Source organism: Bacillus rossius, chromosome 3 (genome assembly GCF_032445375.1).
Source record: "Bacillus rossius redtenbacheri isolate Brsri chromosome 3, Brsri_v3, whole genome shotgun sequence".
In the NCBI taxonomy this organism is placed as follows: Eukaryota; Metazoa; Arthropoda; class Insecta; order Phasmatodea; family Bacillidae; genus Bacillus; species Bacillus rossius.
Genome location: NC_086332.1, coordinates 55,352,583 through 55,370,962, shown reverse-complemented (window position 1 = coordinate 55,370,962; position 18,380 = coordinate 55,352,583). Strand labels below are relative to the sequence as shown.

Below are 18,380 nucleotides of genomic sequence, written 5' to 3'. Positions count from 1 at the left end.
ATTTTGCAGATTATTCTTCCTGTGCTTTATCGAACTGAAGTCATTTTTTAACTGGCTATAATCTCCAAGAGAAGACATTTAAGTCTTTAATGACCTAAGTGTGGTTCAACTGTCAAGTACCTACTGAACGTTTTGAAGTTTCAGTATACTTTAGGTTGTGTCAAAATCTATTGGTCTCATGTAAAACAACGGAAGGACATATGTGTGTTCTTAGTTTGAACTGTCTGTAAATGATATTGGATTTTTTTTTTCATTTTTAAAACTATTCTGTAGGGATTACAGAAATATACCTACTATAACAAACCATGAACATGATAATTTTTGACACTGCAATAATTGCTTCTTCATATGAATCATCAGATTTGGGCTATCTGTAGGAATTTATCATAAAATTTTAAAGGTTGATTTTGTAATTTTGAAGAAAGTAGTCTAGCAAAACAGATTAAAGATTTTTGCGCCATTGGCTAATAAACTATAGGTAATGGCTTTCTAGTTTGTACCGCGTCGAAGTGCAGATTGCATAAGGCATCTCCATCCTGAACGTGCTTGCTGAAATGCAGACCGAAACGTCAGTACAAGCTTCAATTCGACGCGGCTCCGCCTCAAAAGCTAAGCTAGTTTATTTTAGAAGTATTGTAGCGACTGGTACAGGGTGGTTTTGGGAATATTGAAAAAACGTCTTCACTGTGAATGCATATTCTTTATTCCGGGCGAGGTCAGACGCCGGCGTGCTGCTTGACCCACGCGGCGAGCGCCGGCACGCTGGCGTACACGCCCGGCGACCTGGCGCGCGCGCAGCCCACCCCCCACGACACGACGCCCACCAGCTGGCCGCCGTGCACCAGGGGCCCGCCCGAGTCGCCCTGGCACGTGTCCTTGCCGCCGCCCGACACGCCGGCGCAGAACATCTGGTCCGTGATGCGCAGCGGGTAGGCGCGCTTGCAGTCCGCCTGGCTCAGCACGTTCACCTGCACCTGCAGCAGGTGGGCGGAGGCGGAGCCGCCCTCGGAGGTGGCGCCCCAGCCCGAGGTGGCCACGGCGCTGCCCGCCGCCGGCAGCACCGTCGCCAGCGGGATGGCCTTCACGCTGGCGCTGAGCACGAAGGGAGTGGCCACCTGCGACCAGACCACCCGTCTCACCCACAGCGTCCACCTTCCACAACAGTAGCTAGAAGTCGCCAGCCCAGGCTAACATTTCCAATACGGTTTGAGGTAGTTGATTAATTCACCGCCGCAATCGCCACCATCTCTAGGTCATCGACTTGCGGCGGTCCCTAGCGGATAAGTGTCGAACTCTTCAAACACCCCTTCCCCCTCCTGTTGAACGACCTTGAGCCGCAGTGAATGATTGGGGGGGGGGGGGGGGGTGCGAGGAATGACAGCGGGCGACAGTGCTGCGCTCTAACGTGTAAATAACAACCTAAGACGATACAGGGCGTTACGGCAGCGCCCTGCAGCGGTGAAGTTCCCAAGATGATCATCATACGCTCCTGAAAAACGTAGAGTAAATCCTATCCAGTAGTAAGGTTGTACCCACTCGTGATGTCGTGGTTTCGGATTACCCATAATAGGGGCAGCCGCTCTCGACTCACACTCCCCATGGATCCTTCTATTGATAAGGATTAACCTCATTCATTAACTTTCAGTACGAGCATTGAATATATATAACTTATAGAAGTCGCGAGGGGATAGGATTTATTATTCCAATTTTCGGATCCAAAACTGAGGTAGTTGTTAGCTCCGCCGCTAGACAGCTCTTCTTTCCACAAGAGGGTACTCGTAGTTACCAGCTTCCACGCCAGAGCGCTGTAGCGTCGCTTTTTTCAAGGTCGTGCGCGTAATTCTCTGTTTCACTCTATCGAGAGGCGGTGCCTTTTGTTGAAATCCGAGCGCTTAGATATCGGCGGGCGCAACTGAATTGGAGGAGTACGGCCACCGAAAAAAAAAAAAAAAAAAAAAAAGTGCGGTTAAAAGATGCCAACATCAAAAATTAAGTTTTAATAATAAGAAAACTACAGAAATTTCTTAAAGCGTATCAGATTGGAATGTACAGTATAGTGTACATTCCCACTGACATTCGTGGTTCAGAATTTATAAAATGTTGTGTTAACGGAGTGGCGCATTGAGTAAAATGGCAAAACATAATTTGGAATAATTCTTGACAACGTTGAATGATTTTGGTAGCTATGAAACAACTATGGCTGCGATGACTGTTCAAACGCGTGCACGTGTTGTTATTAGTAACAGAAACTAATGGTATGATGTCATACTTTGTGGCTATGCAGTTTATAATTTTTTTAACATAAGATGAAGCATTTTTACATAATGTTTTGGTTGTTTCGTTATTCAAAATAAATAATCTTAAACGTTATATGGTGAATATTCCCAGTAGCGAATGACCACAAAAAAAATCAATTTTGCCAACATAGATCTGAAAAGTTAACGATTTACTATGTTAAGTTGCTTATAAATAAAGCACATTTCCCGGATCTCCAAAGAAAATAAGAGTGTTTGTTATAGCATTGAGTTCCCACTCTTTATATTCCTTGCTTTGAGGTTAGATACACAAGTTAAGCCCGGGCTACATTCGCAATAGCAAGCAAACAGCACAGACGCACAGAAGTTCAACATACACTATTAGATATGAGCTGCCACATTGGCAAATAGCACGCGCACAGAAAAATAGCACAGGATCGGCGCACAGAAAGTTCATTAACTTTTAACTTTTAGGTTATTTTCTGTGCGCGACCATGATGGTAGCCAATCAGCAAACAGTTTAAGTACTACTCGAGTGGGCTTATAAAAGAACAATTGTCACGAAAGTATTGGTGCTCTTGACTTGAGTAGTTTGTTATTGTTTTCAAACACGCGATAACATAAAAATGGAAGGCACATTTGATAGCTTTTTGATAGCTGTAATAGAAAGTAAAAATATTTTGTATGACAGGGGATCCGCAGGATACAAAAATGAAGAAGCTAAATTAAATGCTTGGAAGTCTGTGTCTGAATGTGTTAAAGAAGCCGGATTTGAAATAAACAGTGATATATATTTTTGAATGCTCATTGTGTTTTGTACGTAAACTTTGAAATATTTAAAATATTTCTGGGTTTAACGAAAACCGTACCACAATAACAACACACGAATCTAAACAAACATCACGTATGCCAACTTCAATGACCAAAATTGTGAACGGGAGTTTTACATTTAAAAAACTTTTTTGAATGCTTCCGGTATTATTTTGTGTTGTGTTGTGCGTGAATGTAGCATCAAGCTCTGTGCTATCTCTGTGCGTGTGTGCTATCTTGTGCTGTTTGCGTGCTATTGCGAATGTATCCCGGCCTTTATGCTCGTAAAAACGATGCGCAAGTATTTTGAATACAAATATATTTTCTTTTAATAACCGAAAGGTAAATATTATTTCCATGAAATATAATACAATTCTTTAAACACAGACAACATATAAGAGCTATTTTTTGTTTATTATTCCATCTGGCGTGATAAATATTATATTTTAAAAACTGTTTGTGGATTTTTAATATAAAATAAATATTTGTTTATGACATCAATTTAAGTTGTTCAAAAAATTCACTTTGGTATGAATTAAACCAAATTCATGTTATCCAGGGCACAAAATTAGAAACTACCAAAAAAGATTATTTACATTGCTGTTTTGTGTAAATCTGTGCACGGACTTAGTAAGTGACATATTTATAATTCCTCATTTTAGCAACCCATTTTAACACAAGAGAAAAATGATTTTATATTAAAAAATTATTATTTTAAACCATTAATTAGCAGGAAACATGTATGAATAATCTATTTAAATTTGCATTTGAACAGTGAATATTATTTTACAATAATAAATATTTTTATCATCGTATATTACTGATGAAAAGTTTGTATTTCCATCTAATCAGAAGTATTATGACACAGTTAATTAAATTGCTTTACAAGTTTTTATTCACATGAAAATCATTAAAAATTGGTTGGAAAGTTATATAAATATACAAAAACAAATCATTATACATACAATTTTATTATCTTAGTGGATTTAAATTAATGGTGTCCCAGTGACTACTGCGAAGAAAAAAGTCTTGCGAAAGGTTTCCTCGTAATTGAAATTCGTCAAAAAAAACTATCTCTCATTTTTGGTGACATTTCTGACAAGTGGTACAATGAAATTTGAGACTGGCAAATGAATGTTGTGAAGCAATAAACAAAATATCACATTCGTGAACTACAAATGCATAATTGTTTTTATTTTATAATAAAAGTGTATCTAATAACCCGTGGCTTTGCTCACGTAATTTCCGGGTATTGCTGATATTCTACCATTTTAAGAAAATATGTATTAAATTTCAAATATTTTTGAAGAATTATAAACAAAGAACTGTCAAGTATAGAACATATTTAATAAATAAAAATATTTTTACGACTTATTTTTAATTGGTTTAGCGTAAGTCTATTTTAACTTTTATTTAAAATTAAGTACCTATCTTATTTTCTATCTCCCGGTTTAGTGACTTTGAGAATATATTTTTCCTTGATGAAATCTTAACTCTTTTCCATCTGACGAAGAAGCCAATTAAAAAATAAACTAAGACTCGCGCACTTATTGTATGTTAAGAATGCCATCGTTTTAAATTACTGTAATTTTTTTAGTTATAGTCATGCTTAGTATAATAACATAATATGCCTTATTACGCATACATTTCAGTATTCATGAAACCAGTGCATTTTTATTTGAAATGTAGAGCAGTTACCAAATTTCTTATCTCGCATATTGATCTTTTGGTATGGCTAGTATTACTTAAACTAAATTTTTGAATTTTCACTGATGCACTGTTTTCCCTTTTCTATGTGATTTAGAAAATATAGCAATATACGTAAACCAATTAAACCAAAATCATCCTGAATTTTTATTACAGAAAAAAGTTAATTACAAAAATTTTTAATGTGCGTATTTTAATATATTGAATTTATATATATCTTGCCAATACTGATTTAGTGGGTTATATAATTTTTTTTATTTTTAAAAATAATATCTACCCCTTTTACTACTTAATAGATAACGTTGAATAAGAGAAGGTTGTTTAAGGTATGTTGATTTTCCTTGCCAATATCTAAAAGTAAATTTGCACAAACGCGAAATATAGTTTAAATAAGTATTTTACTTTTAAAATAAAACCATATTTTGAACGTAACACTGACTATTGGCCCAATACAAAGTTTTAATAGCTAATTTTCACTTCACTCGGGTACAGAATCCCATCATTCAGTGATTTCCGTGGCTAGCTTCTTTTGGGATTTCATCATTCTCAAACGACGGTAAGGGAAGCTCCTCTTCAAGGTCGCCTAACGATGTTGATAAGACCTGCCGGGTAATTTGAATCGTTGGTCTGGGATTTTCGAGGGGGGGGGGGGTGAAGGATGATGTCACGACTGGGCTGGTTAACCTAGTTCTGCCAAATACCGCCAGGGGCGTATACAGCCGATACCCAGCGATGAAAGCGATCGCAGCGGCGGAGCTTGGAACTACAACAATTCTTCTAAGAAACCGGACAGAAAATTTAACCTGGGCTCGCGACTTCTATACATTATATATATTCAATGGTACGAGGAGACATTTTTGCGTGACCGTTAACGAAACTGCGTGTCAGTTTTTCTGGTGACGACTTAACAGTAACCCTAAATGTACGATTTCTTACTGTGCCAATGTTACATTTCAGTATGTAAATGCCCATTCAGTGCACACTGAGTTCTTCCATACCAACCTGAACTCCTTTTTTCTTATATGGACTCAAGGGTAATTCAACATGACTGAATGAGCATGAGGTCTGAATCCACCTGTAGTTCGCTTTTGACAAAAACATCTAAAGAAATCAATACCGCACATAAACAGTCTCTGTAAAAGCTCGGAATGGGATCCCAGTTCGTTTATGTTAAAATATTCTTGATATTGTACATCATTGAAGTATTTTTAAAAATATATGTGTGGAAAAATCAAATGGTAAACATGTACGTACTATGTCAGAAAATATAAATATGCAGCCGGCATGATTTTGTTCTTTACAGAATTGGGAAGTGAGTTTGGCTTACACTTTTTCTTTAGGAATTAGGTGAAAAATTGGTTTGTAGATTAGTTATTGCAATTTTTATTTTTTTATGTATACGAGAATAATATTTATTTTTCATCTTATTATTCCCAGTTTTAGAAAATAATCTAAAAGTAATAAGTGATTTTTCATCACAGTCCGGAAGATTTTTATAAATATGTGACTGTACGTGAAAAACCATTCATCACTTAAATATTATTTCGAAAGTAGAAATGATTGAGAATTTTTGTGATTTCATAAACTTTATTAAGTAAGTAGCCTTCGACGTTTTGAAACCTCTAGCTATTCGTTGGGTTTTGTTGACATAATTTTTTGTAATGAATGTAAATCTCTTAAATTATGTAGCAAGTGAATTAAAAAACAAACTAATTCAAACATAAATTTAAGCCTTTTAAAATTCATGGCTAGTGTCTGGAGCGCAACACTAATCTTATTTTTCAAATTAATAAACACTGTCGAAAAGAAAGCAAGGCGATACGAGAATTTGATCTTGTTAGTGTATGTAGAGGTAGAAAGTCCTCCGCCTAACCGTGACCTTATTCGCAGATAACGCAGAAACTGGACTCCAGCAGATACAATGACCAAAGAGCCTTCCCCTCCAACCCCTCCAATTCAGCATCCCCCTTGCTTCTGCCTTTCCCCCCTCAAGAAGCTCAGATATTTCGCTCCGTCCATCCACTAGCAGTGGCCAGTAGCCCAGTACGTTAAAATTTTTTACTAGCGAGGCCCCTTAAGATATGGATTGAATTGGATCTCTAAGTTATTCCCACCAGCAGTCACTAGTGCTTTTTGAATTCAAGGGGTGAGATTTTGTGTTAAACAATTTTTAAAAAATGTGTATAATATAAGAATAAATCTCCCTTGCCAAGGATTCTCATGCTTCCTTGATAGATAATAAAAATATTTCAAGTTAACAAATGTGAATAATGCGTTGTTGGTCATGTGCAACATCGTGATAATTATCTTAAGCTTGCGATAATTTGCAGTATGTATCGATGATAACAAATAATGATAAAATTTAACTTAAGATAACATTCACTGGTCACAGCCACTACGAATCACCTACTAGCCTTAAAATAATGAGAGTCTTGAGTTTCCACAAATTGAAAGAATGAAGAATAGGTATTCTATGTTGCGATAATTTGTTTTCCACCTGAATAGTTTATTCCTAATTTCAGTATACTTTTCTATTACATTTATTGTATCATGAAATGGTTTTACAGTTAGGTGTGTATGTATGTATGTGTATATATATATATATATATATATATATATATATATATATATATTAGAAAGACATATAGAGAGACGAGAGTTTTACCGAAGTTTTCGTTTCTTACAATGTTTCCCCGCTTATTTGTTCTGCCAACGCTCCATTTGCATATCAAGAATTCTTATAATTAATAATTACCCAGATGCCAACGATACATTAAGCCCTTATTCATCCATAAAGACTTTCATTTAGACCTTTATTAATAATTAAATTGAAATTTCCTGAATCCAGGATATATTCTTCAAGGAACACAATTTTTTTCCTAAGTAAGCATTCTTCACTTACAACAGGGTTTTACGTTAGCTGACAAACCACTGTTCATGATTCCTAGTATAAGAGAATGAACTTATTCATATAGAAATAAAGTGTTATGATACAGCTTCACGATTGCTATGGGGAACTTGCACAATTCTAAAGAGTTCTATAGAGCAAATGACACAAAGTGTCCCTGGCACGTGACACTGCGATGTCTCGCATCCGTACAGGAACAGAAGATAAAGAAGGATGAACGAGTATTGGACGCACCTTGATGAGAGATATGTCGAAACGTGGAGAGGGGAAGGTGCTGTATTTCTCGTGGTTGATGATCTGCGATGCTTTGTGCACCGAGCCACCGCTGGCGCGCTGGTCTGTGCCCACTCGTATGGAGACGCTCGCCACGGCATCGCTGCAGGCATTACATGCATTACAGGTATTAAATGCATTACATGCATTACAGGCATTACAGGGATGTATCATTTCAGGCTTTACTTGCATTACAGGAATTACAGGAATTACAGGAATTACAGGCATTACATGCATTACAGGCATTACATGCATTACATGCATTGCTGGCATTACATGCATTACAGGCATTCATGCATCACAGGCATTACATGGATTACAGGTATTACTTGGTTTACAGGCATTACAGGTACTACCCTGACTATGTCGTCCCTTACTTACAAAAATATTATAAATGGATAGTTTGTTTGTAAGTAGTAAACCAGAAAATGTCTCGACCAATTTAAATGTTTCAAACCTATACTATTTCAAATGGAAATAGAATTTTTTATTATTATTAAGAAAAAAATAAATTTCTATAAATTATAGCAATATTCTTAATTATAACGGTAGGAAAAGGTAAAAAAAATACTATTTTCTTGGATGACGTCGGTAAAACCATTACAGATATAACTAAACAACCAAGCGAACCTCCAGGTGGAGTTATCTACTAAAACAATCCTATTATTTTAATTTATCAATCTTCAGCAATCATTTATTGCATTGTGTGCACAAACAAGAGCAGCTTGATAAAAAAATGTTAAAATTAAATCGTGTGTTAATAAAAGTTGACGTAGCACAAGGAACAGTGGAACATTGGTTAATTTGACAAGATAATAACAGTGATAGTCAAAAATTATAAGAGCACTACGGTTCCACATATTACGAAGTGAAAGAGACGGGCAAGTGAAATATATAATAACTAATTTGATAGAGCTATGAGAAATATACCTGGGAACGGAAGTAAAATAAGAGTTTGTAAAAATATACACTAAATGAATCTTTGTAAGCTGTGCTCTATATATGAAATATTATTCATAAATATTATCATCACATATACATGTTTGTCAAAATGAAATGTAAAAGAAAATTTTTAAATTATGTTCAAAATTTAAACAAGGTTTAAGAATGAAGCAATTTTATTACCTGATGCTACAGTGGGCCGCAGAAAGAGCATAATTGTTACTGATGACGCTAGCACCGCATTTCTGTCGACCATTCAGCTCGTATGCTGCCTAAAAACAATAAACATAAATATATACATAATATTTAATTACAAAAATTCTTTAAATAAAACATATTTATGTTATCAGTGTTTAAGAAAACTTAGGATTGATTATGTATTTTTGATAATTTTTAAGAATAACTTTAATACAGAAAAGAGAATATATTTTTGTATAAATATTTGTATAAATAACATTACAAAATACATTTACACAACTAACCACGGAAATTTGAAACAGTTAATTGAAACCTTGCAAGTTATTTTTCTTAGCTAATGAAAACTTGCTTTTTTATTTTCATTCTTACTATTTAAGGTTTTTGAATATTTAACTACAAAAAGAGTACTTTTAATAAAATCACAGGCAAATAAACTATATTAATTATTGGCATACTGAAGCTACACGAATTATACATTTAGCATTAATTTGTGAAACCATTAAGTATACTATTTAAGAATTAATATCTTTAAAAAAATCATTTGTCAGCAAAAAATACTACATAAAAATATTTTTACAGTAAAAATCAATGCTAATAAAATTAAATGTTAAATGACCAAGAAGAAAGCTTACCTGGTAAGGAGCATTGCTAATGCTGATTTGATAGCCCCCTATAATGCGTCCATCTAGCTGGTATGGATCATTGATGGAAGCTCCTGAAAGGAAATAGGAGCGTAATATTTTAGAATAAAAAGCTGTATAAAATAATTGCATTGTAACTGTCATAATAAGTAATTATTAAAGGTTGGCCTGCCCTCACTATAGCAAAATTGTAAGGTTTCTAATCCTGATTTGTATTTACACGTGATTATATCTGCTTACTGTCTAAAACTATTGAGGGCGGAAAATATTTAAAAATAAGAAGTCTCTGTGTTCTTCATTGCGCTTTATTTCCATGCACTTAATATTTAAAATTTTAAAGCTTCTGAAAAATATAATATTTTTCTTTTAAAATAATTAGATATTGAAATTCTGGAGGATGGACCGTAAATACGTCTTGCCATTATTTACGTCCTAATGACTGTTGTTTAGCCAATAAATATATATATGATTAATTCTTAGTATTATAAGCTTCAAAGAACGCCACCATTTAGGTAACTGTTTAGCCTAACACTTAGTACCTTCGACTTTCAAAGATAAAAAAATTCCAATCTTAACACTTTGCATTTTACTGTGCTATGAAGAAAGTGTATTCCCGTAACAGTAAGGAATTCAGGAAAGTAAAAAAAAATCGTGACCTCCCCTTGAATAGGTATTTTATTTTTTTCAATGTTCTGAGAAGAAATTTTAATACATTATCCAGCGCACTTCAATTTTTCAGTTGACAAACTCTACGTATTTCATGAAACTCTTCATTCGGCCGCTACCAGTGGTACATTCTGGACTTCATTTCTCTGTTCGATGTTGTGCGTTACAAATTGCCATGGGCTTCGTTATCAATAATTTCAAAAGCTACATGATCAAATAACTTTAAATTCATTCCTTGTTTTCAACGCCCAATGTTCAAAAAACTTTCCCTGTACGTTAGAGACTAAAGAATATATTTATATTTTTTTATATAATCCTAGCTGTTATAAAAGTTAAAAGCATTCTGTTGTTTTAACAAAGTCAAAGAAATATGTATTTTCGGCATTTTTCCTAGGATTTCAGGAGAGTTATTTTATTATTCATAAACAATTAATTAAAATAGTATTTTACTGTCTGGTTATAATTTCGTACAATCAAAATATTAAAAAAATTTAGATAACTAATTGTACCTTTAAAATTATTGAATATTCAAAACATTTGAAAACTAAAAGTGTGTGTAAGTTAGATATATCATCAATAAAAGGGTGAAGGGGTGTTAGATAAATCTGAAAAAGAAGCAAATAGTATTCGAGACACTCCGATTTTACTGTGAAATAATAATAGCAATAAATCACCGTTTGTTCACGTTATTAAATTTAATGTTTAAGTCATAAGATCCAAGTTATTTTTAAATTTCTAAATGATTTATGGTGACAAATTACCGTAAACGGAGAACAGCAGGCAAGAGACGAGCAGAAGTTCACGCATGTTGCTGGTGGTGATGCTTGGTTTGCAAACTAACAAGTGATTATATATATGTCAGCTTTTGTGTGGTTTGAGTAGGATAGATAGGGAAAGAACCTACTGATAGCACAATCTGAAAAATCACGCTAGCAACTAATGAAGAATGCTATAACCTTGAATGTCATTCTTAGGAGATAATATTTTTCTTTGTTTCTACACAAGTGGGAATTTTTCGTATGTAACCTTTTGCGCTGCTAGCTATCTGCTGTTTTACGAAAATCTATCTCTCCCTCCCTCTCTCTCTCTTTCTATTATTATTAAGAATAGCCAGCCGCAATTTTTACGTCAAACCCGAAAATAGCCTAGTCTTATTAAAGAAAAAATCACCCGATACCTTAAAAGCAATTACGTAAGGCTGAAATTGGCATAGAGTTACTGTTGACCATGGTGAACATAATTCCAAAATACTTGAACTTAATCGTGTTTCCGCACTTTAAATTAAGACCCTTAAAGTTTTTAAGACCTAAAATTGCAACTTTAATTTTTTCTCGTTTTGAGACCTAACAGTTTGTCTTACTGAGATCCGATTTGTCTAAAATGAAAGTAGAGTTTTTAAGGAACCATACACTATGTAGTTTATCTGGAAAACTCGCTCGTTGGGGGCTACGTCCACAAAGACCCATATGAGTTTTTTATATCTTAGTTATAACAAATGGATTTAAGATAATACATAATTATAAAACAATTATTGTACATTTCATCAGTAGGCTTGCTTAGTCTGAAGACTTTATTGAAGTGTCATTTAGCATTGTGCGTAAACACTTATAGGCCAACACCTTCATTAACAATTTATACCTAATGATCAAACTTATATTGTTTCGAACATAGCTTTAAAATTAATGAAAGATTTAAATTTTTTGTGGAAAATGTAACTGGATGCGAATTGTTGAACATTATAAATTTCAAAATTTACAATCACTTAATTTTTTCATACAGTTGTGGTACAATTAACCATATCCTTAATCCACGCACGTTTTCAGAATCGACGTATCAATCATAGATAAATCATTAGGTACTTGATTTGTAAGACTTGATACATGCTGCTCAGAATGTACATCTTTAATCACGGGAAGTATACAACTCACAGGGATGAAAGCTACAAACGAACAGTTCCGAAGTTGTCCGAAGTTTTTCGATCGCTCGTGAATAAACTCCATATTGCAAGAACGTATATATTTTAAAGCCATTAAATATTTTTAATAACACTGATCTAACCGAACCAACATTTCATTTTAGTTATGATAACCTAACGTAACCTAACCAATCCTACCCTACCAAAAAAATAAAGAACTATTATTCATTACAATGACCAAACCTAACCTAACCTTTTACTTCGGTAAACTTTAGAAGTGTTTGAGTAGTAGTTGTGACTTTAACCTGTGAACTGTAGCAAATATTGAAGAAAACAGTAAAAGAAACTCAGGCCTGTTAAAATGGGCGAAGAACGAGACGCTCTATTACAGCGCTCTTAGCGAAGAGAGCTGTAAGCATACGAGCGAAATACTTATTTATGTACGTTTAATGGGTGACTTAGATACGAGTTTTCTCTGATTTATGAAAGAAAAAAAAACAGTTTTCTTGTACAGAAAGTAATAGTGATATTCTTATTACTCCAAAGTTTTGAAATAATTTTTTTATGCTTAAAAATTTTCAATAATCCTTAACATTCGTGGTCAACAGAATTAACTTAATTTTACATATTCTACCTATGTAACTGATGGATATGGGCACCCCAGCTTTTGATAATATAGTACAATATTTCGAATAAATATGTTGGTAATTTTTAGAGCAGCAGCACTTCTTCAAAAACATCAATAGTAATTTCAGAGTACGCCTTGTTCTGAGAAGTTCAGTTAAATATTTTAAATGTCAATATCAAAACCTAACCAAACATTACATAACCCAAATTCCTTACACTTCGTGTGCATTTTTTAATAACCCAGTAAAAATACCAATTAAAGTGAAATAAATACAAAAATGCCGAACTTTTGATTACAACGCTAGATACAGCATATGCCGGTAGGATCACTCGCGGATTTTTAACGACTTTTCTATATTAACCTAATACAATATTTACTGTTAGTTCACCAATCGCGAGCAGCACTAAGCGGACGGGTCATGCAAGGAAAATATTGGAAGTTGCCAGACCTATCTTTAACATCTTGATTCAAGGATAGCCTACAGTAAAATATTGTAGTAGGTTTATATAGAAATGTCAAAAACCCACGAGACAAGCGATCCCAAGTGATTCTGATGGCATGTGCTGTACCTAACGATGTAAACAATATTGTTAGTAGGAAATTTTTGGGTTTTTATTTCTCTTTAATTTTCTTTTTAAAGCGTAAAACAGGGGTGCCCACAAGGGGGGGGTAACGACGCAGACTGCGTCTTAAAATTTCAGGGGGTGGGGTGGTTAAAAGACGAGAAAAATGTATATATTATTTACATAATTATAGCTTCTAATGTGAAAATACGTTTCTGGTGCTTTGATAATTGAAAGGGATCTTGTAAATCAAATTGGCAACCCCGCACTTTCCTCAACAAAAGCAGTTTGGCATCTGTCGGTTCAGGATGTAAATATTACCTGATATGACCAAAATTATTAATATAAAATCAGTTTTAATTAATGCAAAATGTGATAAAATATAATACTAAAAAAGTATAATATTATAAAATAATTGAGTAAATCATTGAGAAAATGGCATAAAAAAATTTCCGGGGAGGGGGGGGGGCGCATCATTAGGTTAGGGGGGGTAAGTCATAGTGTTTGGGGGGGGGGGGGCACCTCTGCGTAAAATATCTATTAACAGATGCATTAGAATTTGGAGAAAAACAGTACCTAAGTAATGGAGTTAGTTTATGGAGTTGGTGTCCGTTCTGAAGTTAAAGTCCGCTGTTTAACAAATGGAAAGCAAAACAAACTGTAGCTGTATAAAGACTAATATGCCACAAAATTCTATGTGTTTTCTTTTTTATATTTACACATAAGGGAATTTAAATATGATTTTATTAACAATATAATTTATGCGTCCTCCAAAGTTGAAAAACAAACTTACATGATTGGTATAACAATTTTAGTTTCTAAATTGACCATTTCCATGTCAAGGTAAGGGCTAAGGTCATAAAAGGTTTGGAGTATTCTGGTATAAAAGTAATATTCTATAGTGGAATCTATTCTATGGAAAAAAACTGAAATATTTTACACATACAATTCTTTGATTAGCTCATAAAACAGAATCGAACAAACCATTTAAATAATTTTTTTACAGTATTTTAAATGTAGTTAGTTAACTCAACCCAAAGACTATTCAAAATGTTTTAAATAACTTCAAACGTATACCTAAACAACCAATCTTTTTTAAAATCATATAGTATAATTCTTTGTATATCCTAATGCTGCAGATACAGAACTATCACCGTAATTTATTAAAATTGAAAAACACAATTTATTTTTTATTTTTTTCCCGCATTATCAGTGACTGTAGTTTATTACTGGTGTAAAATAACGGTGTTTGCATTTTGATACTTGAACATTAATTCTTTTCACCACCAAAATATAAAAAAATAAGTGATATTCTTTTTCGAACAATTCTATAAAAGTCAAGTTAGTTTACACATTCATGCGAAACGTGCTGCGGGATGAAAATTGTTTAGTATTCAAGTATGCAAAACTTCCAACATTTTCTTTTATAACTTGCAAAAATTAACCTTAAACTAATCCATGTCATGGAGTAAGGTATTGTATGCACGCTTTCAGCAGCAACGTAAACATCATTGAAAAACTCATGTTAGATTATCATTGGCATACGCACTAAACATACAGCTTGTTTATTCCATATATTTCCGCAGCAAACAATATGTCGCTCACAGAAGAGAGCAAAGTTTTTTTTTTTAGTTAATGTGTTATGGTAATCTATATCCATGGATAACAAATAAAAAAAACTTTGGTCTGATAGTGTTGTCATGTCAACAACAATACAATGATGGCCTGGCTTTGTAGAAAAAAATTTTTACAAATATCCTATTTTTTTTAAATACAGCGGGACAATTGGCCCTGGCTACTCTATGGTCAATATAATACTATTATGAGTCAAATAAAATTTGTTTTTCGTTGTATGCTCATTTCAAAGGCATATAAACTTTCTCTTTGCGATAAAAATTTTGAAAGCTGTAAGTATAACGGGACACATGCATCGCGTTCTGCCCAAAAATTCCATAGACAAGGGCCACCTACAAAGCCATTCTCGTAGCACAGTAAGAGAGTCTCTAATCTGAGTGCGAATAACTTTCAGTGGTATTGATACCGAGGACAGGGGTCAGCGAATCTTAGTTCTTTTACGACAGAGGGGGAGGAGGGGTGTGATCCTCCCATGAGACCGTCGCTGCTTACTGAAGTTTTAAATAGAGATAGAGGTGTGAGGTGTGAAGGTATTGTTTAACTAGTAGTATGTTAATGGAAATAACTATAATTTTAATTTTTTTACTTTACAATTCAACGAATAAATGTAGGGCTAAATATGTTAGCATGAAAAATCATTTCTCTCAAAAACGAAAAAAAAAAAAAATTACATGAAAATTACAAAACTAGTACTTTTAGGGTGCAAAAAAAATACGTCTTCATGGTTAAATAACACAAAAAAAGATTACCCTAAACATCATATTATTGTGATGTAGCTACAAAGCAATATAATGTTTGAAATCTTATCTCATTGGGCCTATAAAATTAAGCTAATATAATAGCGACAATACGACGCATGCGTCCCAATGTATAGCTACATAATGGAACTATTAGTAATTAATAGCATAAAGCAAGTAGAACGCAGTTTAAATAAGCTCCAAGTATATAATGAAATTAGTTCAAGGTATTTTTTGTGAAACCATATATTCTTTTCCATATAAAATGCATACGAAAATGTTTATTTATGTCACTTCTTTCATTTTAATAACAGTTCGAGTGCAGAGCGACTATTTATTAGGTCACAGAATGAAAAAGTGAGAAATAGTGTCAATTATAGTTCTTAAAATTTGAAAGATTTATAATTTAACGACGCGAACACGAAAAATTTTGATAGTGCCGTAGTTAATCTTTACTTATTTTTTTAATGAAAACATAATAAGAAGGAATGTATACGGTGTTTAAAATGTATGCCAAAAATAAGAACGAACATTTTTTTATAGCATAATATTAAAAAAAAAAGGTAAACTCATTCCGTAATGATGAATTAAGTGAATGCACCTTAATAATTGTGATGATTAGGTAAAGACTAGCTTAGATACCATATTTATATTAAGCTATATAATCCTTTACTAACAAAATTTATCAAAATTTGAAGTTAATTCATTAAATAACTATCAATCAGTATTCTTGATCGTACAAATGATCTAAGAGTTCGCCAACATAGAAATGTATTTAGTATAAAAATTTATTTTTTCGCACAGAATTTGAATATGTTATTACAGATATTTACTGAACTCGTAGGTAGGGTATTGTTTCAAATAATCTCACATAATTATACACAATAAATGGGGATTAAAATGATGTATAAAAAGGTTTTTCAACGCACGAAAACAATTACTTTTCCCGTGTTGTTTAAATAGCGCTCAAGTCAATCGAGACATATTCAACTGCTATGTACGGCATGGTTTTTGAAATAAATGTTATTAAAACAGTTTTACATTACTGCTGTTTGTAAACCAATCACGTTATTAATTTTCTGTGGTTTCCATCCAGGGAGCCTTATTTCATTTGAAAATATACCAAACCAATTAAAACACAGAGTTTTATTTCACTTTAATAACTACGTATCATTTCGAAGAACATTTAATCCATTTTAAATTTGATACAAAAATTGAGATCGTTAGCCTTAAATATAAAACATTTAGCATTATCAACTGGTGACCTGCCAAACCCAAAATATTTTGATATTTTGAATAAATGAGTAAGCAAACGTTTATTGCGTTACATATACAGTGACATTTCAAAACTGTATTGTTTGTTAAATATAAATTTTTAACAATTAAGGTCGTTATTAATGACAACGAACAAATACCTAAAATAAGTATATAATGGGGCTCCTGGCATTGGCTTCTGGCTGTAGATTGTGCCCGCCATCTTGGCTTGTGATGTCACGACGTCCATCTTGTATGACTTTGACCTTTGAACTTTACCATCAAGACTAGCCAAAAATGACTCAAAATTCCTCAAATTTGGCTCAAAATTCGTCAAAATTCGTCAAATTTCCAGTTTTTTGGCAAAAAAAATCACCAAAAATTATAAACATCGGAAAAGTAAAAATTTCCCGTTTTAGTTTTTAAAAAATGCCAGTGGTTGAAGAAGTCTTCAAAGCAGCTTAAGAGTCCTAAAAGCAAGAAGTCCTAAGCCACTTTGGTCATGAACTTGACAATTAGGACGCCATGGCCACCATTTTTAAAGTAAAGGAAACACCGTTGCTATTTTCGTTGCGGCCGCCATCTTGAATAAGTGTAATTTTTATCCTAAAATTCAGAAACAATTTTTAAATTTATAATATATTAATTAATAAAATTTTAATTAAAAACTTTTAAGGTTGTCAAGTTTATGACTTAAGCGTCTTAGGGCGGCTTGCTTTTAAGACTCTTAAGCTTATTAGGACTTTTCAAGCCACAGGCATTTTTGAGGACTAAAGCGGTAATTTTTCCCTCAAAATAGGGGATATTTTTATTTCTCCGATTTTTTTTTAGATTTTCGGCGGAGTTTATTTTCCAAAAAACTTGAAATTGGACGGATTTTGGCGGATTTTTGACAAATTTTGAGGCATTTAGAGTCATTTTTTTGCAAATTGTGATGGTCCAGATCAATTTCAAAGGTCAAGGTCTAGTTCATCCATATTGGCCACCGTTACGTAACAATATAAGCTGGCGGGTACAATCCACACAATCTACAGCCAGAAGCCAGTGTCAGGAGACCTACATATTTATATATTATTCTTGAATTTAAAATAAAATAATTGGTTTTTAAATGTCAAAGAATTTCCGTTAAAAACCAACATTTGAAAAGAAAAGCAAAATAAATTTCAATAGAAAATTATTATAGCAAGTATATATTTTAAAGTTATTTACGCTATTTTGACTAAATAGATTATTTAATTTGCGTCGGGT

General features: G+C 33.5%; 1 protein-coding gene across 1 annotated transcript; it reads right to left on the bottom strand.

The window, feature by feature from the left end:
- Window positions 1-680: 680 nt before the first annotated feature.
- Window positions 681-11,254, bottom strand: LOC134530711 (trypsin alpha-3-like). The gene is made up of 5 exons (XM_063365812.1): window positions 11,162-11,254; window positions 9,726-9,808; window positions 9,079-9,167; window positions 7,915-8,056; window positions 681-1,115 (listed from the first exon to the last, which is right to left on the bottom strand). The coding sequence occupies exons 1-5, from the start codon at window positions 11,205-11,207 to the stop codon at window positions 717-719; spliced, it is 759 nt and encodes a 252-aa protein (XP_063221882.1). The 5' UTR covers window positions 11,208-11,254; the 3' UTR covers window positions 681-716.
- Between the last annotated feature and the right edge of the window lie 7,126 nt (window positions 11,255-18,380).